The sequence below is a fragment of the Pyrgilauda ruficollis genome, unplaced genomic scaffold (genome assembly GCF_017590135.1).
Source record: "Pyrgilauda ruficollis isolate IOZ18807 unplaced genomic scaffold, ASM1759013v1 scaffold79, whole genome shotgun sequence".
Lineage (NCBI taxonomy): Eukaryota > Metazoa > Chordata > Aves > Passeriformes > Passeridae > Pyrgilauda > Pyrgilauda ruficollis.
This window is the reverse complement of record NW_024529821.1, coordinates 908,518-924,168: the sequence shown is the minus strand read 5'-3', so window position 1 is coordinate 924,168 and position 15,651 is coordinate 908,518. Positions and strand designations below refer to the sequence as shown.

Sequence of the window (15,651 nt, the reverse complement as noted above, 5' to 3'; positions counted from 1 at the left end):
AAACAGGATGGGACTGCATGGGCTAAAGCTGGAATTGGACAATGAACTCCAATGTGCAAATGGAGCAGAGCTGATCAAAGTGAGAGACCCTGTGAGCGCTCGTGCATTTTGTGACCATTTTGGTTCATCTTGGGTGCAGCCCTGGCTGGGCTCTTGTGCTGCCCAAAGTGGATCCATTGAGGCCTTTTAATAAATCCCTGCTTTATTCTTTGACTCTGTCTAGTCTCTGTTGTAGAGAAGAGCTTTCACAAGGCATGAGACTAATAAAGTATTCTCAATTTTTTTATGAATTTTACAGCACGCTCAGCTTCCATGGTCCCCACTACATGCTACGTGCCTCACTCACCGATTTTAATCAGTAGAATAAGTGTCTTTTAAAGCTCCTTTAGAATAAATCAACTACACTCTCTGTTCTCACCCGTCCCTGAAGACTGGATTTTAGAGAAACTGAGGAGCAGCAGAGCAGTACCTCCCCTGGCTCCTTTCGGGGAACATCTGTGGCTGTCCAGGTGAGGCAGTGCTGTCCTGGCCCTGCCCAGCAGCCCCTTGCAGGGTGAGCCTTCTTCTGCTGCTGCTGTTTCTCTCCTGTTGGACTCTCCAGCTCACTCTATGCACCCCTTACTTGTCAAGTGAAATAAATGTTTTTGGTGCTGAGAGCACTGGTCACTGTCACAGCCAAGATGGATGGCTTTCCAGGATGGATGGACATCATCTGGGAATTTGTTTTAGAGGTTGGGGTGGGGCTTTTTCCGTATCAGAGGAAGAAATTTATATCTTTTGACAGTAGTCTCCTGAGGGCCTCTTTCCTTTATTGATACTTCAGTGTTGTCCTTTGATGTAATAATCCTGCATTACATAGGCTGTCACTCAGAAATGATGAAGTTGGGCTTTTGGTGCAGGGGAATACCACCAAAGCTGAAGATAAAAATAATTATTTAAATTTATGAGACAGAGACAGCTATACCTTAACTTAAAGGAAGATGTTTCTGCGCAGAACAAGTCATGATGAATATGAAAATTAGCCAGGAGCTTGGTCTTACAGAAATATGATCTAAACTGACAGATTTTGTGTTTACACTTCATCCAGACCATGTGTCCAGCCAGTTTAAAATGCACAGATAGCACCCAATAACAGCGGTACTGTGGAATCCAATGTTTTAAAATTTGGGTAAACATAGGAAAGATCACATTTGACATACCTGCCCTTGAGTGAAAGGATTATTGTGCTTGTTTCATAAATCCAAACAATTGATAAGGAATTGCAGGTTTGTTAACCAGGGCAGTGCATTAGAACACACAGAGGCTTGCTCTGGAGGGATGTCCTTGTTTTAGCCTGGGGGTATTTTGCAAGCAAGCTCCCCCCTGGTGTCAGATTTGCAAGGATGACTTTGCTGCAGCCATGTCTCCAGGAGAATGTCCCTTTTCTGACCAGTGCCTTACGTACAGCTGCCTTTGGCTGTGCTTCATTCTTGCCATCTGCAGCTGGGGATGGGCTCCACCTCTAAATTAGTTCCCAAAGCTCCAAAATATTCCGTGTTGCATGCAATGATCTGGAAGTGGTAATGTGTCATTTGGAATTCACAGTTCAAAATGCATGCTTAGCATCTCAGGCTCACGATTTGCTGAAATGCTGATCTGCCCAATTCTGCTGTTCTGATTTCCTTCTCCAAGCCACAGTAAACATCCTAAGTGATGAATTTAACTGTGAAAGGCACCCTGGCCAGTATGACCTTGACAGAATGTTTTTTTCCTTTTAAAGGGGCTATTAATAATGGCTTTGAATGGAATACTTAATGTATTTCAAGAGGAATAATGTTTTCCTTGGAAGAGTTTTCTTGCTGTAGGGTGAGATTGCATCTGACACATCCAGCCACAGTTCAGAGCTGGAGCTGAGTGTTGTAGAAGAACTCTGAAATGAGGCACCTTCTCATACCAATTTCCTAGGAAACTTAGTTTTATTGAAAGCAAAGCCTCCTTTTGTTCCTATGATATTAGAAAGTTTATTGAGATGCATCAATCAGTAGGTTCAGTATCTTGAGGATAATTCTTTAAATCTGATTTGCAGTAATCTATTGTATCTGCGTCCCCAGACTCCCAGGGAACAAATAATTCACAGTGGGCAGCCCATAATCAAATGCATAAGGCTGTAAGGCCTGTTCTTGAGTTCTTCAATGTATTTAATAAGAATATCACTGTCCTTGTACAGTGATATTATTTGCTTGAGTATTTGATTATTTGATTTGATTATTATTTGACATTATTTTGGCGCAGAGTCTTTCACTTTCACAGGTATCACTGGCAGGGAAGTGTGGAGTCCCTGGGAGAGAGGTGTTGGGGGCTGGCAGGTGTGGGGTGCAGCTGGATCTGCTCTGAAGGGCACCCCTAGCCAAGCCCCAAGGGCAGGAGACTCATCCAGGGCACCTCTGGGCTCCAGCCTCCTTCCTTTGGTTTGTACACCTGCTCTTCACACAGGTATTGGTGATTAAAACCAGTCAGTCCTGTCTCTGGCAGCAAGGTTTGTGCTAACAGAAGTGTAAATATGTAGTGTCTGAGTGGGTTTGAATTTCCACCTTGTCTCTGTCCATCAGGTCCCTGAGCTGATGTGGTGCCCTGCAGTTCTGCACACATCTTCCAGTGGCAATGCTCTTGTGGCTTTTTCTACTCAAATATAAAAACTGGATTACATTTAGCCATGTTCAGCATCTGTCCTGTAGCTTGCTCAGAGCTGATCTCCCAAATCTGTTCTAAATAACACCAAAGACTTCCCCTGACTAATTCAGAGCCTGGCTTTGACTCCTTTGTGTAGCATTGTGTGATTCAAATGTATGCTGCAAAAAGCCTGATCCCTTAGCTATTGTGGCATTTGTAGTAAATAATATTAATCCTTGATTTTCTATTTTCCCCTCAGAAATATTTGGTAGCTTCATCTCAGGGATTTTCTTAGAACTCAGATTAAAATATAAACTGGGACAGAGGGATTTCCTATAGGTAAAGCAGTTTTAAAAGTATTTTTTATTGAATATATTGTATCCCCAGCATGAAACCAGATGAAGAGTGGTCATGCAAAATAATGTCAACAAAACAATCTTGCTGCCCCTTGAGACTTATACTTGATAATGCACAAGAGCAATTGAAAGTCTTCTCATGGCATTCATTTTTAATTACTTCTGTGGTCCAAGGTCATAGATATAAGCCACTTGTCAGCCTGGATAGCTTCACCAAGATAAAGACTAAATTTATGGCATTTATGCAGAATTCTGGGAAAAAACCAAAGGTCACATTTTTCAAATTGAAGTGTTCCAAGTGAGCCTCTTAAACCCCTCCTCAGACACTTGGATAAACAGCCTGCCTTCCACAAGTGCCAGCAGAGGCTCGTTGTGCTGCAAACAGCCCCTGCCCAGTGCCTGTGTCACTCACCAGCCCAGCTCCAGGCCTCCTCCAGGCTCTGCTGTTAGTTTTGCCTTAACCAAAGTGGCCGTGTTGCCAAGGCTTTCAATTATTATGAAAACAATTCTTCATTTTTAATGGTTCAAGGTATAGTGTGGATGATGCCATTATAAGAAAGATCTGTGTCTGTTTTGTTTCCATGAAAAGTTGGCATGACCAAGTGGAACATTTTAGAGACCACTGATATATGAATTGTTTTACATCCTAGTGGCAATTCTTCCTGAAAATTGTCTTAGCCATTCTTTGGTGTGTTTTTTCAAGCCAGAAACTAAAACTTCATGTGTAGTGGAATTTTCTTGTTTCTAGCTGTGACTTCAGACTGAAGAAAATTTTTTGTTTTTTGGCAATAAAATATTTAGCAAGGACTTATCTTCCAAGCTCTTGGTCTTTTGAGGGTGTGCTTGAATGTAGAGACAGAATAAAAATGCAGAATCTTTGGAAAGATGGGTTTCATTTTTTATTTTTTGATTGTTTGACAGCAGCTTGTGTTCACTAATTTTTGGCACATGGAATGTGTGAGGCAGGTCCATCTTTTGAGAGAGGAGCAGAGGACAGATGTGTGGAACTGCATGACCTGCACTAGGTGAATTAGTCTTAACTGAACTCTGGACTGCAGTTAACATTTGTATTCTGAGACCTCCAGGAAATATAAGTCAACCAGAATTTCCTACAGCATATTTGTGTTCTTTCCTTTGTTTAATAAAGCAACAGGTACAAGAAAGGAGGCTCTGAGAGAGCCCAGGATAGCTGGATTCCTACCATGATCCTGCAAGTGCTCTGAGGAAGTTGTTCTAGAGGTGAAGCAAATCAGCACTAAATCAATAGAACTAAAACAGACAAGGGCAGTGTGAGATCTGGGACATAACAGCACTTGCATGAAGAAATCACCAATTAAGTCTTTGGAAAGTAGCTGCAGAGGCAGGAGGAACAATTCCTGAGAGAATGGGGGAACATTTTCTGTTGAAGGTCTTTATTTGAGGGCTGGTGATGACTAGAAATATTGGTTCTGTCTGAGTTGTTTAAGGGTCTTTCATTTGCATTCTAGAAGAGAAAAAAAAGATTAAAACACAGATATTTGGAATGCTTGAGTATGCACCAGGGCTTTAGTTCAGATTAGGTGAAGGCAGAGCAATAAGACTCAGTAGCAGTAAGATAAGTGTGGCTCCTTTTGCATGTTCCCACAGGCAAGTTTCATATATTTGTGCAAACAAAAGCTGAGAGAAGCCCAAAGGTGATTCTAGGGGTGATGCCACAGTAACCATCCACTGAAATTGTGGCAAGTATTGATATAATTTAGGGGAGTCTGTGGGAATAATCTTTTAAATAAACAGCGTGTCTCTTTTTGCCTGATTGCTGCTCTTCCAGCTTGTGGGATGTGCCTATAAGGTTTTGAAAATCTGCAGCTGATGCTCTTCTAAAAATAAACAGATAAAAACAAATAAATTCCTGGAACCTTATTGACAAAATCTCTTCCAGTCCATTTTTGTCAGGCTTGTCAGCTGTACTAACACCCTTTGATGCTGCTTTACCTCCCATGTTTGCTGAAGTAGGTGTTGCCCACTGTAAATAACTATTGTTCTGGTTTCCTGGCCCATTTGCTTGAATTTCCTCAGTTTTTGTTACACTTCTGGATAAGAATGGGTGGATATGGATACAGGGATGTAGCGTTTTCCACTTTGCAGGTGAGCTGGTGGCTCACTGAGGACTCTGCAGGTCTGAGCTGACTCTGGTCACGCTGCAGCAGGAGTGTCAGACGTGCAGCTCCCCAGGCAGCAGCCTGGCAGGATTTTAGGATGCAGTGCTCTGAAGAAGGGGCAGCTTTGGTGCTGGTGGTGGTTTTCACGTCAAGGGAGAGCAGTTTGGTCTGATTTGTTCTCAAATGTAGCAGGCACAGGGCTAAGCAGCAGAGTGGAATGGACAGGTGAGAATTCCACAGGAGTTTGGAGTGTCAGTGCTTGTTACCTGTCAGAAATGAGAAAAGCAATCATTTCAGTCTTTCACAGAGGAAATGTTCAAAAAATGATGGTAGATTGCCTCACCTAGACACACACATCCAAACTCCTTTAAACTGCAGCCACTTCAATGAATAAAAGTCATTTTTGGGGCAGTAAATGACATGCCAGGTATTTATTCTAACCTGCACACCCTGCCAGGGATGTGGTAAAAATGTGCCTGGGTACTGGGAAGGATTTGTCTGCTAGCTTTGATTGCTGCCATTGACTTCATGCTTAGACTGTGATAGGGCTTAAAGGACTGAACTCAAATTGGTCCCTGTTGTGTTCAGGGCTGTCCAGACATAAAGTAAATAGTATTTCCAGAGAGGTTCATCTGCAAAACCAGAGCAAACAGTCACCATGGATGAGTAATCAGACCTGAGCAAACAAACAACAAATACATGGAGGAGGAGGAGGACGTGCCTGCTTTTTTCCAAGTCAGTAGCTGTGATGGGAACAAGGCCAGTGAATTAATAGTTTGTGTGCAGTACAACAGAGGCACTTTTCAACAAAGGCTTTGGATCAGGCTTTGGATGAAGAAAGTATATTTATGTGATTTCCTATCTGTTTTTCCCACTGTGTCCTCTCTTCTTCAAAGCTAGTTAAATCACTGCCCCTCTCCCAGTTGTGCCATCACTCAAGAAGCCAGGAGGGAGCTGGGGGCAGCTCTGTGCCCTGTGTGTGCCAGGGCAGAGCGGGCCAAGTGGCAAGTGGTGACATGGGAGTCAGAGCTGCAGAGCCATTCATAATCCACGTCTGTCTTCCTCATAATTATCTCTGCTACCCCAGAGAGTTGAGAACTCCCTTAAGCCTCCCTGCAAGTAATTTAGATTCTAATTGGGATTTAAAAACTCTTGAAACCTGAGTGGGTGGCTCGGTGCATTATTGCTGATGAATGGTACCCTGGGTGATGTGCCCAGCAGACCCACAGAGGATCTGTGCTTGGTTTTCCAGTGAAGAGCTGTCCTTTTTTTCCTTCAAGTACAGATTTGCTCTTTACCTCAGCTAATTAGGAACTGGCTTAATTCACAAAAGAAATTCTGTTTGTGGCACTATACCAAAATGTTAATTCAATTTTGTTATGTTGAATCCTTTCCCTTCTTAATGTTTCTTTAAAAAGGAGGGGATGAAGCTTGCTTTCTCCACTTAAATATTTTCTGTCTTTCCTTCCCAATCTGTGATTTCTCCTTCAAAGACTGGCTTAACATGGTTTTGTAACCTACCAGAAATGTCATCCTAATGACCTCAGCTCTCTAGGCTTGGTTTTGAAGGACCAGATTCCTGGTGATTTTCTGGTTTGTTTTGATATTTTTGTTTTATTGATGTTTTTTCTCCTCATAAGCTCATCCTAACTGGTCATTGTTTCCTTGTTGCTAATTCCCTGCCTGACTTCCCTCTTCCTGTGAAACTGGCCCACAAGCATGAGCAGAATGATGAGAGAGGGTCCATCAGCCCAGTAAGAGCTGCAGAATGGCACTGCTGGGGCAGGAGTGGGATGACATCACTGATGGATTTCACTGTGGCAGCTGCAGAGGGACCTCCGTGTACCAAGCATCTGATAAATGAAGCACATAATTGAGAGCAGGACTGATGGAGGCTGCAGCTCTATTTCCAAGGAGACAAGGGGTTAGCAGTCCCAAACAGGTGAAGAGGAGGTAGAGGGGCTCTTCTCACCTGGGCCATGTAGTCTGGGTGTGGTTCCCAACCCCATGCTTCACTTGTTTATCATCTTAAATCTTTTGAAGTGCTTCCTGCAGCAGCTGCACTGCACTTTCCTGTGGGCTGCACACAACCACAGCAATCTCTGCTCAGTGAGGCAGAGGGGATGATGTTGTTAGCTCTGAATTAATTTGCTCTGTGAGTGTAAATCAGCCTCCCACTGTTGTTTTGGTGAATTATTTTAAATGTAAATGCTACAGAGACAAATGAAATGGGTGGATGTGGGAAAAGCACACTTGAAAGAGAGAATTCAAATACAGGAAAAATTGTTCCCTTTGTCAATATAATGTGCTTTTAATAAACTATGGATGCTCTTGGCTTTCCAAGCTGTCTGTAATCATCATGGATTCCTGTCCCAGCCTTACCCCTAAAAGCTGTAGACTGTAAGTCAAGTGAAAACAGATAACCAACATTTTGGGAAAGTGCCTCTAGCCCATTTTCCTTCAGTCCTGGGTCATTGTTCAGGCTTGTGACCCAGACACAAGTCTGGAGCTCCTCACCACTGGGGAGCTGCTGGGGTTTGTTCCAGCTGAGACATAAACCTCTGTGAGTTTGAGAGAGCTCTGTTAAGAGGCTGTGCTAAATTTGGGGCTGTATTGTCCAACTCCTCCAAGGAAATTATTCTAGAAATTTATTCAGTGAGAATAGTTTTCCAGTGAGAGGGTGGGATTATATTCCTTTAATTTATTTATTTTTTTTAATATAGTGGAGGTGTATGGGTGGTTTTGGCTGTTATTTTGGTTTGGGGTTTTGTTTGAGCTTTTTATTTTTTTGATTGTTTGACAGCAGCTTGTGCTCACTAATTCCTGGCACATGGAATGTGTGAGGGAGGTCCATCCTTTGAGAGAGGAGCAGAGGACAGATGTGTGGAACTGCATGACCTGCACTAGGTGACATTAGTCTGAACTGAACTCTGGACTGCAGTTAACGTTTGTTTTCTGAGACCTCCAGTAGATCATCCAATTCCAACTTCATCTTCCCACCAGTTTGATGAACAGCACAAAACCTTTTCTCTGTTTTCCCCTCCCTGCCATCCCTGTTGGTGGTGAAGATCAAGGCTGTCCCAGTGCAGCCCTGCTGGTTTGTTCTCCAGTGTCACCTAGGCTTGATTGTGAAAATCCCACCATGCAGGCAGCTGCCTTCCAATTGCCCAATTTACCTCCAAGCAGGATGCAGTTGCACTGACAGGGTGGCAATGGGATGTTCAGCCAGGCTTGTCTCTCCCTCTGGGCACTGAGTGCTCTTTCCTGTGAAGCCACAGAACTGGTAACAGCTCCAGAGGCTTTCTGGTGGCATGGAGAGCCCTGGAATTGTGTGCCAGTACCTCTCAGAGTTGCTTGGCATCACCTTTCAGCAAGGTAGGGGCACAAGCAGAGCCCAGCCAGGACCCTTCCCACTGCTGCCTGCTTATAGCTGCATTCCAAACTCCTCAGGGAGGTGTGGGCAGGGCGAGCCCTTCCCCTGGACCATCCTGACCAAGCTTCACTTGATTTGCACAGAACTCTTCCCTTTTGTCCCTGGGTGCAGCCCCAGTGCTGCCTGCTCAGGCACACAGAGCACCTGTGCCACTCCCTGCTTCCAGTGACACGTTTTGTATGAGTTTGGAAGTTCCACATCCCCAAGATAATTCTTCATGGAGTCAGGTTTTTGACACTTTTTCTGTATGGATGCATTAAAAAAAGAGTTTGTGTGGCATTCTTTTGTGAGCTGCTCTTGCTAGCGTTATCCATCTGCTTTTGTACTGTAATGACATAAATCCCAAGCTTGGGCTAGGACTAACAGCAGCGTGAAACAGAGTTTTAGTTCTTGCACATATTGGCTGTAGTACTAAACGTTGGTTACTCCCCCTCCCTCTGATCCTGTGTGTGGGATTTGTTGCCATATTTAGTGAAATTCATCAGGACAGAGGTATAAATATGAAGAAATCTGCTTGAGTTAATTGCTGCTTGGCTTTACTTTTTGACAGAACATTGTTCCTTGGTGGGGCCTGACTGTCAGGGAGGGACAGGACAGGTCAGGTCAGTGTTCCAGAGAGGCCAGGCCTGGCTGTGCCACTGAATTTCAGTGTCAGACAGAGATGAGCACTCGGAGGTGGCAGGAATGAAGCGTCTGAATTAGCCCCTGTGCAGTTGAATAGTGGCCTGTCCAGGCAGTGCTGTGCTGTGGGCAGGCTCACAGACTGTTTCAGCAATCTCTGCTAACTTGTCTTCTAAGATTTTTGTATAGTGCTTGCTTCTTTTCTACTTGACCTAGTTTGTGCTTTGCACGTTAACTCAGTTCCTACACTAAAAACCTTCGTTCTCCTGCTTCCTTGATGGCTTTCTAGTGCACTGGGTCACCAATCCAGACTACTATTTTATTTATTTGTGGTCATGCCTTTCATCTAACCTGCTTCAGAGCAAATTCTTATTTTTCATTAATTTAATTCTTCCCTCCAGCATTAGTTTGGGAAGATGTGCAATGGCTGTATTGGACCATTCTTCCTCAAGGACTGAGAACGTTCTCATGCTTGTGGAGTAGAGTTTTGGTGCAATATGTCTATAAGGACTTTTTTTTTTTTTTTTGCCAGGAAAGCTAATCCCAAATGCAGTGGCATGTCTTGAAACAGCAGAGAATTGATGAGCTTGGTAAGATCAGAGAGGAAAAACAGATCTCTAGTAAAAGCAAGCACAGCTTTCAAGGCACTTAGCAGAGGTATAGAGCATTTTAAGTAACACAGATAAATACCTCCCTGGAGCTTTTGCTTTTTCATCTAAGCACAGATCAGAGAACAAGTAGGAAAATGTGGGGGCAAAAAACAAAAGCTTTAAAGATGCCAATGAACATTTTTCAAGCTGAAGGTTACTTTCAGCAGTGAAAATAGCAGAAGATGTGTAAGGGGAAAGCAATGAAGCCATGTGTAAAATAAGGGGAAAGAATGAGATCAGAAGGCTGCAGAAGAGTTTTGAATTAAGTGACTGCTGACTTCTTATAAATGATTTATTTTTATTTGTTCTTGAAAAATGTTTCTAATTTGTTTCTGTGCTACACTGTCACACTGGAAGTTGTTCATTACTATCAGACAAAGGTTTTTCAGACAGTGTATGAGCAAAAAGTGATCTCTTTAATGCCCTTACATTTAGTTTTTAAAGTTCCAACCATGGTAACTCTGCATGAAATTATAATATCAGTGGTATTCCAGCTGGTTTTGAGTTTTATATTAATGGACTAGGTCTTAACCCCAGAATTGCTTTATATGCAATCTCTACTACTGGCACTTATTCAGTGCAGAATTTCTGTATAATGAACGATGTGAGGTGTCAGAGCAAAGCTAGGGGAATGCTTGATTTTTTTGGTGAAATGTCACTTAAAGTTGAATGGTTGGGTAGTTCCATACTTGCTCAGAAAATTTGCTTTAATCATAAGCTCATATGCACCTCTGTGTCCTGAATTGCCATCAGTACCAAGTGCAGTCCCAGCTTCAGACAATCTTTGTTATGTTGTGCCTATTGATTGAATTCAAAGCATAAACAAGCAAGTGTTTAATTTAAAAATAGCTCATACTTGTCATTTTGATGTCAGGTCACTGCCTTGAACTGCTAGCTGCTACACTGAATTTACACCTCACTGGCAATAGCAGAGATCAGGTGGTGCAGCCTTAACAAACCACCCCATGTACTGAAAGTGTTGATGAGGACAAACTCTGCAGGTCTGGCTGGAACCTCTGTCAGCACTTCATTCAGTGCTAATGTGGTGCAGCTTTGGTTTCAGGTAATTAATAAGCTAATAAATCATGGGGTGCATTTTTGACCCAATGGCACAATTAGGTGCATAACATGCACTTGCATTATGAAGGGAAAGGAGGGCTCAAGACCAGGTTTGTGAGTCTCTCCCTATTAAAGCTCTACAAGGTCAAGCTCAAAAGATTTTTTTCACCTGTTTTGCAAAAATTTGGAGGGTCACATCATGTAACTTGCACAGCCAAGACTGTTGCCAGGTGTGCTGATAGTAATGTCTCTGTTTTCATTCAGTTTTACTCCTGTAGCCATGTCAATCCATTTACTAAAATTACAATTCACATCAGCTGTTCTCTGCACCATGTCTGTGTAGGTGCTTGCTTCATGCACAGGAATCTTTGTCAAGCCCACTGCTTTGTCATGGAAACTGTTGCCCTAGCAGTTGCTAATCCAGATGAATATGTCAGCAATTGGTTTCTTTAATCACTGCCATTTTTCACAGATTGGAGAACAGAAGGTTCATGTTCAGTAACCAGTACAGGGATGGGGTGAATGACACTACATGGCACTGTAGGGTATTTGCTACTCCCTCAAGGAGACTGTAGGAAAAAGATCCTGCCCATGAAACAGATGAAGTGACACTTTCTTCTGTGCAAGGAGTAAAAATGCCACATTTTTATTTTTCTCTGGTTTGAGATTTCAGTGTTTGTTGTAGCAGCAGACTGTGAACCCTCCATTATCTGTGGCTTATTGGGGGCTGTGCTGAGCAGAATGGCCTTCCTGTGGTGACATTGGATCATTTTGGAACAAACACCCTTTTAGGCATCACAAAGGATTCTCAAATAAGTGTGTGGACAAAGAGGAAGGTGAAGGTTTTTCCCAAAGGCTGAGATTTCCTTTGACCTGATAGGATTTGGTAAATCATAACCCTCAAGGTATGAAGTGGCAGGCATGAGCTGCTTGTTACTTTTACTTGTTAGTCCAGTTTCCTGTCACCACAGCCAGGTCCTAATAAAATCACATTTGTGTCATCGTTACCCTGTGCCTTTTTTCAGACCTTGTTTTGCTACTCTTGCTTGGTCTTTCCTTTGCAATATGCGGCAGTTGTAGAATTTTTTTTAAATCATATTTTCTGGTCTAGAGAAAGACACAATCATTTAGGAGGGTAAAACATGAGGGGAGAAAAATTCTCTGAAGAACAGGCATGCATGAGGGTGGAATTCTGACCCAAAATTGCCTCTAGTTTCCTTGTCTTTTTTCCCTTTATGCTGCATTATGGTGCTCCTTGCCCCAGTGGGCTGCCACTCTGTTTTTGTTTGGTTTTTTTTAAAAGTTTTAAGGTTTAAAGTTATTTTTTTAATTTTGATTTATATTGATGGATAAAGGATTTTTTTCTGTGTGTTTTATATGGGTAATTATTTTAATATTAGGATGTAATAATGTAAGTTCTTTAAAATTATATGCATTATTTTTAATGTTTGATGGAATAATAGGTTATGTTTTGTTTTTGTAAATGAAAAATACTTTTTGTGGTAATTGAAGAGAAATAGAATTAAATGTAGATGAAATTTTAGAAGTGCTATATTTAAAAAATTGGTTTTATACATAGGGTGATGTGAAGAAATATTTTTTATTATTGATTTTTTTTTTTAATGCTGTGCTGAGTGCCAATGTGTGCATTTTGCTTTTGCAGTGATCACTGATGGAGGCCTGGACAAGACAGCCCTGACGGACGATGTGGGGAGCGAGGAGGATCTGTACGAGGAGTTCCGCAGCTCCAACCACCGCTACGGCCACCCCGGGGGCGGCGGCGAGCAGCTGGCCATCAACGAGGTGTGTGTGCTGCTGCTGGCCCTGCCAGGCGGGGCAGGGTGCTGCTGCTTCTGGGACACAGCCAGCCTGCTGGTGCTGCTTCTGGAACCACAGCCAGCCTGCTGGTGCTGCTTCTGGGATCAGAGCAAGGCTGCTGCTTCTGCTTCTGGAACCACAGCCAGGCTGCTGGTTCTGCTTCTGGAACCACAGCCAGGCTGCTGGTTCTGCTTCTGGGATCAGAGCAAGGCTGCTGCTTCTGCTTCTGGAACCACAGCCAAGCTCCTGGCCCTGGAACCACAGCCAGGCTGGTGGTTCTGGCTCTGGAACCACAACCAAGCTGCTGGTTCTGCTTCTGGAACCACAACCAAGCCAATGTGTGCATTTTGCTTTTGCAGTGATCACTGATGGAGGCCTGGACAAGACAGCCCTGACGGACGATGTGGGGAGCGAGGAGGATCTGTACGAGGAGTTCCGCAGCTCCAACCACCGCTACGGCCACCCCGGGGGCGGCGGCGAGCAGCTGGCCATCAACGAGGTGTGTGTGCTGCTGCTGGCCCTGCCAGGCGGGGCAGGGTGCTGCTGCTTCTGGGACACAGCCAGCCTGCTGGTGCTGCTTCTGGGATCAGAGCAAGGCTGCTGCTTCTGCTTCTGGAACCACAGCCAGGCTGCTGGTTCTGCTTCTGGAACCACAGCCAAGCTCCTGGCCCTGGAACCACAGCCAGGCTGGTGGTTCTGGCTCTGGAACCACAACCAAGCTGCTGGTTCTGCTTCTGGAACCACAACCAAGCTGCTGGTGCTGGCTCTGGAACCACAGCCAAGCTGCTTTTGCTGGTTCTGGCTCTGGAACCACAACCAAGCTGCTGGTGCTGGCTCTGGAACCACAGCCAAGCTGGTCATGGCACAGCAGATGGGGCTTTAAATGTCATTTACTGTGGGCACCATTTGCAGCCAGGTGACAGCAGGGGCTGGGCTGTCCATCAGGATGCTTACCCATCCCCAAGGTGATGCAGAACCACAGGAACTCTCCTCTTGGGTGTTTTTGATTGAGAAGTTTAAAAGCACTAATGAACTTGTTAAAAACATTAATGAACAAGTTCAGACTTGGAGTGTGTTGTACTGAAGGCATAATGGAAATGTTAAAAAAATCCCTGGCCTACCTGTTTCTTTAGTCATAGGTAAGGAGGGTGCAAAGTTTGATACAGGTTTGGTCTTTGCTGTTTCTTCCTGTTCCCCAGTATATTCACTCTGGGGATGTGAAAGTTCTGCCTATTGAAATAAATCACACAGGACTCCAATTTCTTCATGGTGGAAAAAGCCCATTCTTTATTCACATATTCACTCCTTTTTATACAGTGTTACAGACCTTGTGTGTGACTCTAATTGGTTAGTAGCTTTCTTGCTAATTACTTAATTGGTTAGTAAAAGGTATTTTACTTGTCTATCAAATCTCTCTACTCTTAAATACTTTATGTGTTTTCTTCAGTGGTTCTCGTGGGATAGATTTAATGTTTATGTAGGTGCTAGCTGTTTTTCACCTAGGAATAGATTGTGTTAAGGAACTGCTCACACAAGGATTGCTTTCACATGGGAATTTGTAAAGTGCTAGCTTTGCTTAGAATAAATGACAGGCTAGCTATCAATTAAACAGAGTAGGCCTGATTTTATGAGGCCTTTTTTTTATAATTTTTCTACCTTAATGCAACACCTGTCTTTTTAGTCACTGTTTTTAGCTATTTTCTTTTATAGTGCTGATCCTGATTAAGCTGACCTCAGCAGGTTAAAAACGTACTTGGTTTAAGCGATGCCATGAGCATCACACTAACAGATCTAAGATGTTTTGCCTGAAAAAGTACTGGTTTTTATCCTGTGCATTAGAGCTGGCATCCTGCTACACACAGAATGCTTCTTCTGTGAGGTGAACTTGAAAGAGGGGAGCATGTTCACCACATGAGTGATCTCTTGAACTCCTACACCTTTTTCTCTCTTTCCTCTGCTCTGTTACCTACACGTGACCTTCCCAAGATGAGAAGCAGGGATGAAAGAAGTGTTATGTTTTCTTGTGCTAAGCTATAACTGAAACTACGTGGCTCTCAGTGTGTGTGTTTGATACACCCACTGATGGTGCTTCTGGGGTCTGAGAAAGCTCCAGAAAGCTGCACAGTGAGGGTAACAGCTTTTCTTCAAAAACAACAACAGCAAATGCTCTTCCAGCAGTTCTCCTGCTCCCACTGCTCAGAACCCCCACCTACAGCCCTGGCTAAGGAAGGGAGTTGCTTTATTTTCTTTTCCTATTGCTTACATCCAGGGGTTATCAAACCATGGTCAGAGCTTTTTAATTTAAACTCAGCGATCTTGGGCTGGTGTTACTGGCAAGAAAACATGAGCAGGACAGCAGAAAATCTTGAGTTGTGTTCTTCCATATTTACCTGGTGTGTTTATGAGAGTCCCAGGCACCAGAGGGGTCAGTCCCAAAGCATGCACTGAGTCTGTGGGAGGAGGATTCTGCTTCCCTCCCACTCAGGTGCTTGCATTAAACAGGACATCTTCTGTACCTTCCCTTCCCTTCCCTTCCCTTCCCTTCCCTTCCCTTCCCTTCCCTTCCTTTTTTAAAATCAGAAAAAAATTAAACTTGCCAGCAGGTCTCACCATCATGCACGTGGTGGTTCTTTCTTTATTCATTATTATTGAGAACAAATGCTTTTCTTTCATTTCTTAAAAGTTCATTTCATTAGAGTAAAATCCCATCACTTGTAATCAGGAAAGCAAATGGATGTGTCCAAAGCAGGTGTAATTAGTATAATCTATGAAGCATATATGGGGTTTTGTTGGCCAGTTGACTTGAAAGAAAAAAGATTATTTTTGGCTTGTTCCCTAGAATCTTGCCTGTTCAGGAGCCAACAAAACTGTAAGAACAAACAGTTCATTATTTACTTTGTCAACTTGTTCCTAGCAGTAATTAATCC

At 43.3% G+C, this 15,651-nt stretch overlaps 2 protein-coding genes across 2 annotated transcripts in view; both read left to right on the top strand.

Annotated features, from left to right (window-relative positions):
* The window catches only part of LOC121363973, a 66,950-nt gene that overhangs the window by 44,320 nt on the left and 6,979 nt on the right, over positions 1-15,651 (top strand). Inside the window, exons 2-3 of the mRNA XM_041486778.1 lie at positions 12,570-12,713; positions 13,084-13,223. Of these exons, the coding sequence (XP_041342712.1) occupies positions 12,570-12,713; positions 13,084-13,223 (284 nt within the window). The remainder of the gene's footprint in view (positions 1-12,569; positions 12,714-13,083; positions 13,224-15,651) is intronic.
* The window catches only part of ARHGEF4 (Rho guanine nucleotide exchange factor 4), a 46,686-nt gene continuing 44,117 nt past the window's right edge, over positions 13,083-15,651 (top strand). Inside the window, exon 1 of the mRNA XM_041486929.1 lies at positions 13,083-13,223. The gene's annotated coding sequence lies outside the window, so the exon portion shown is untranslated. The remainder of the gene's footprint in view (positions 13,224-15,651) is intronic.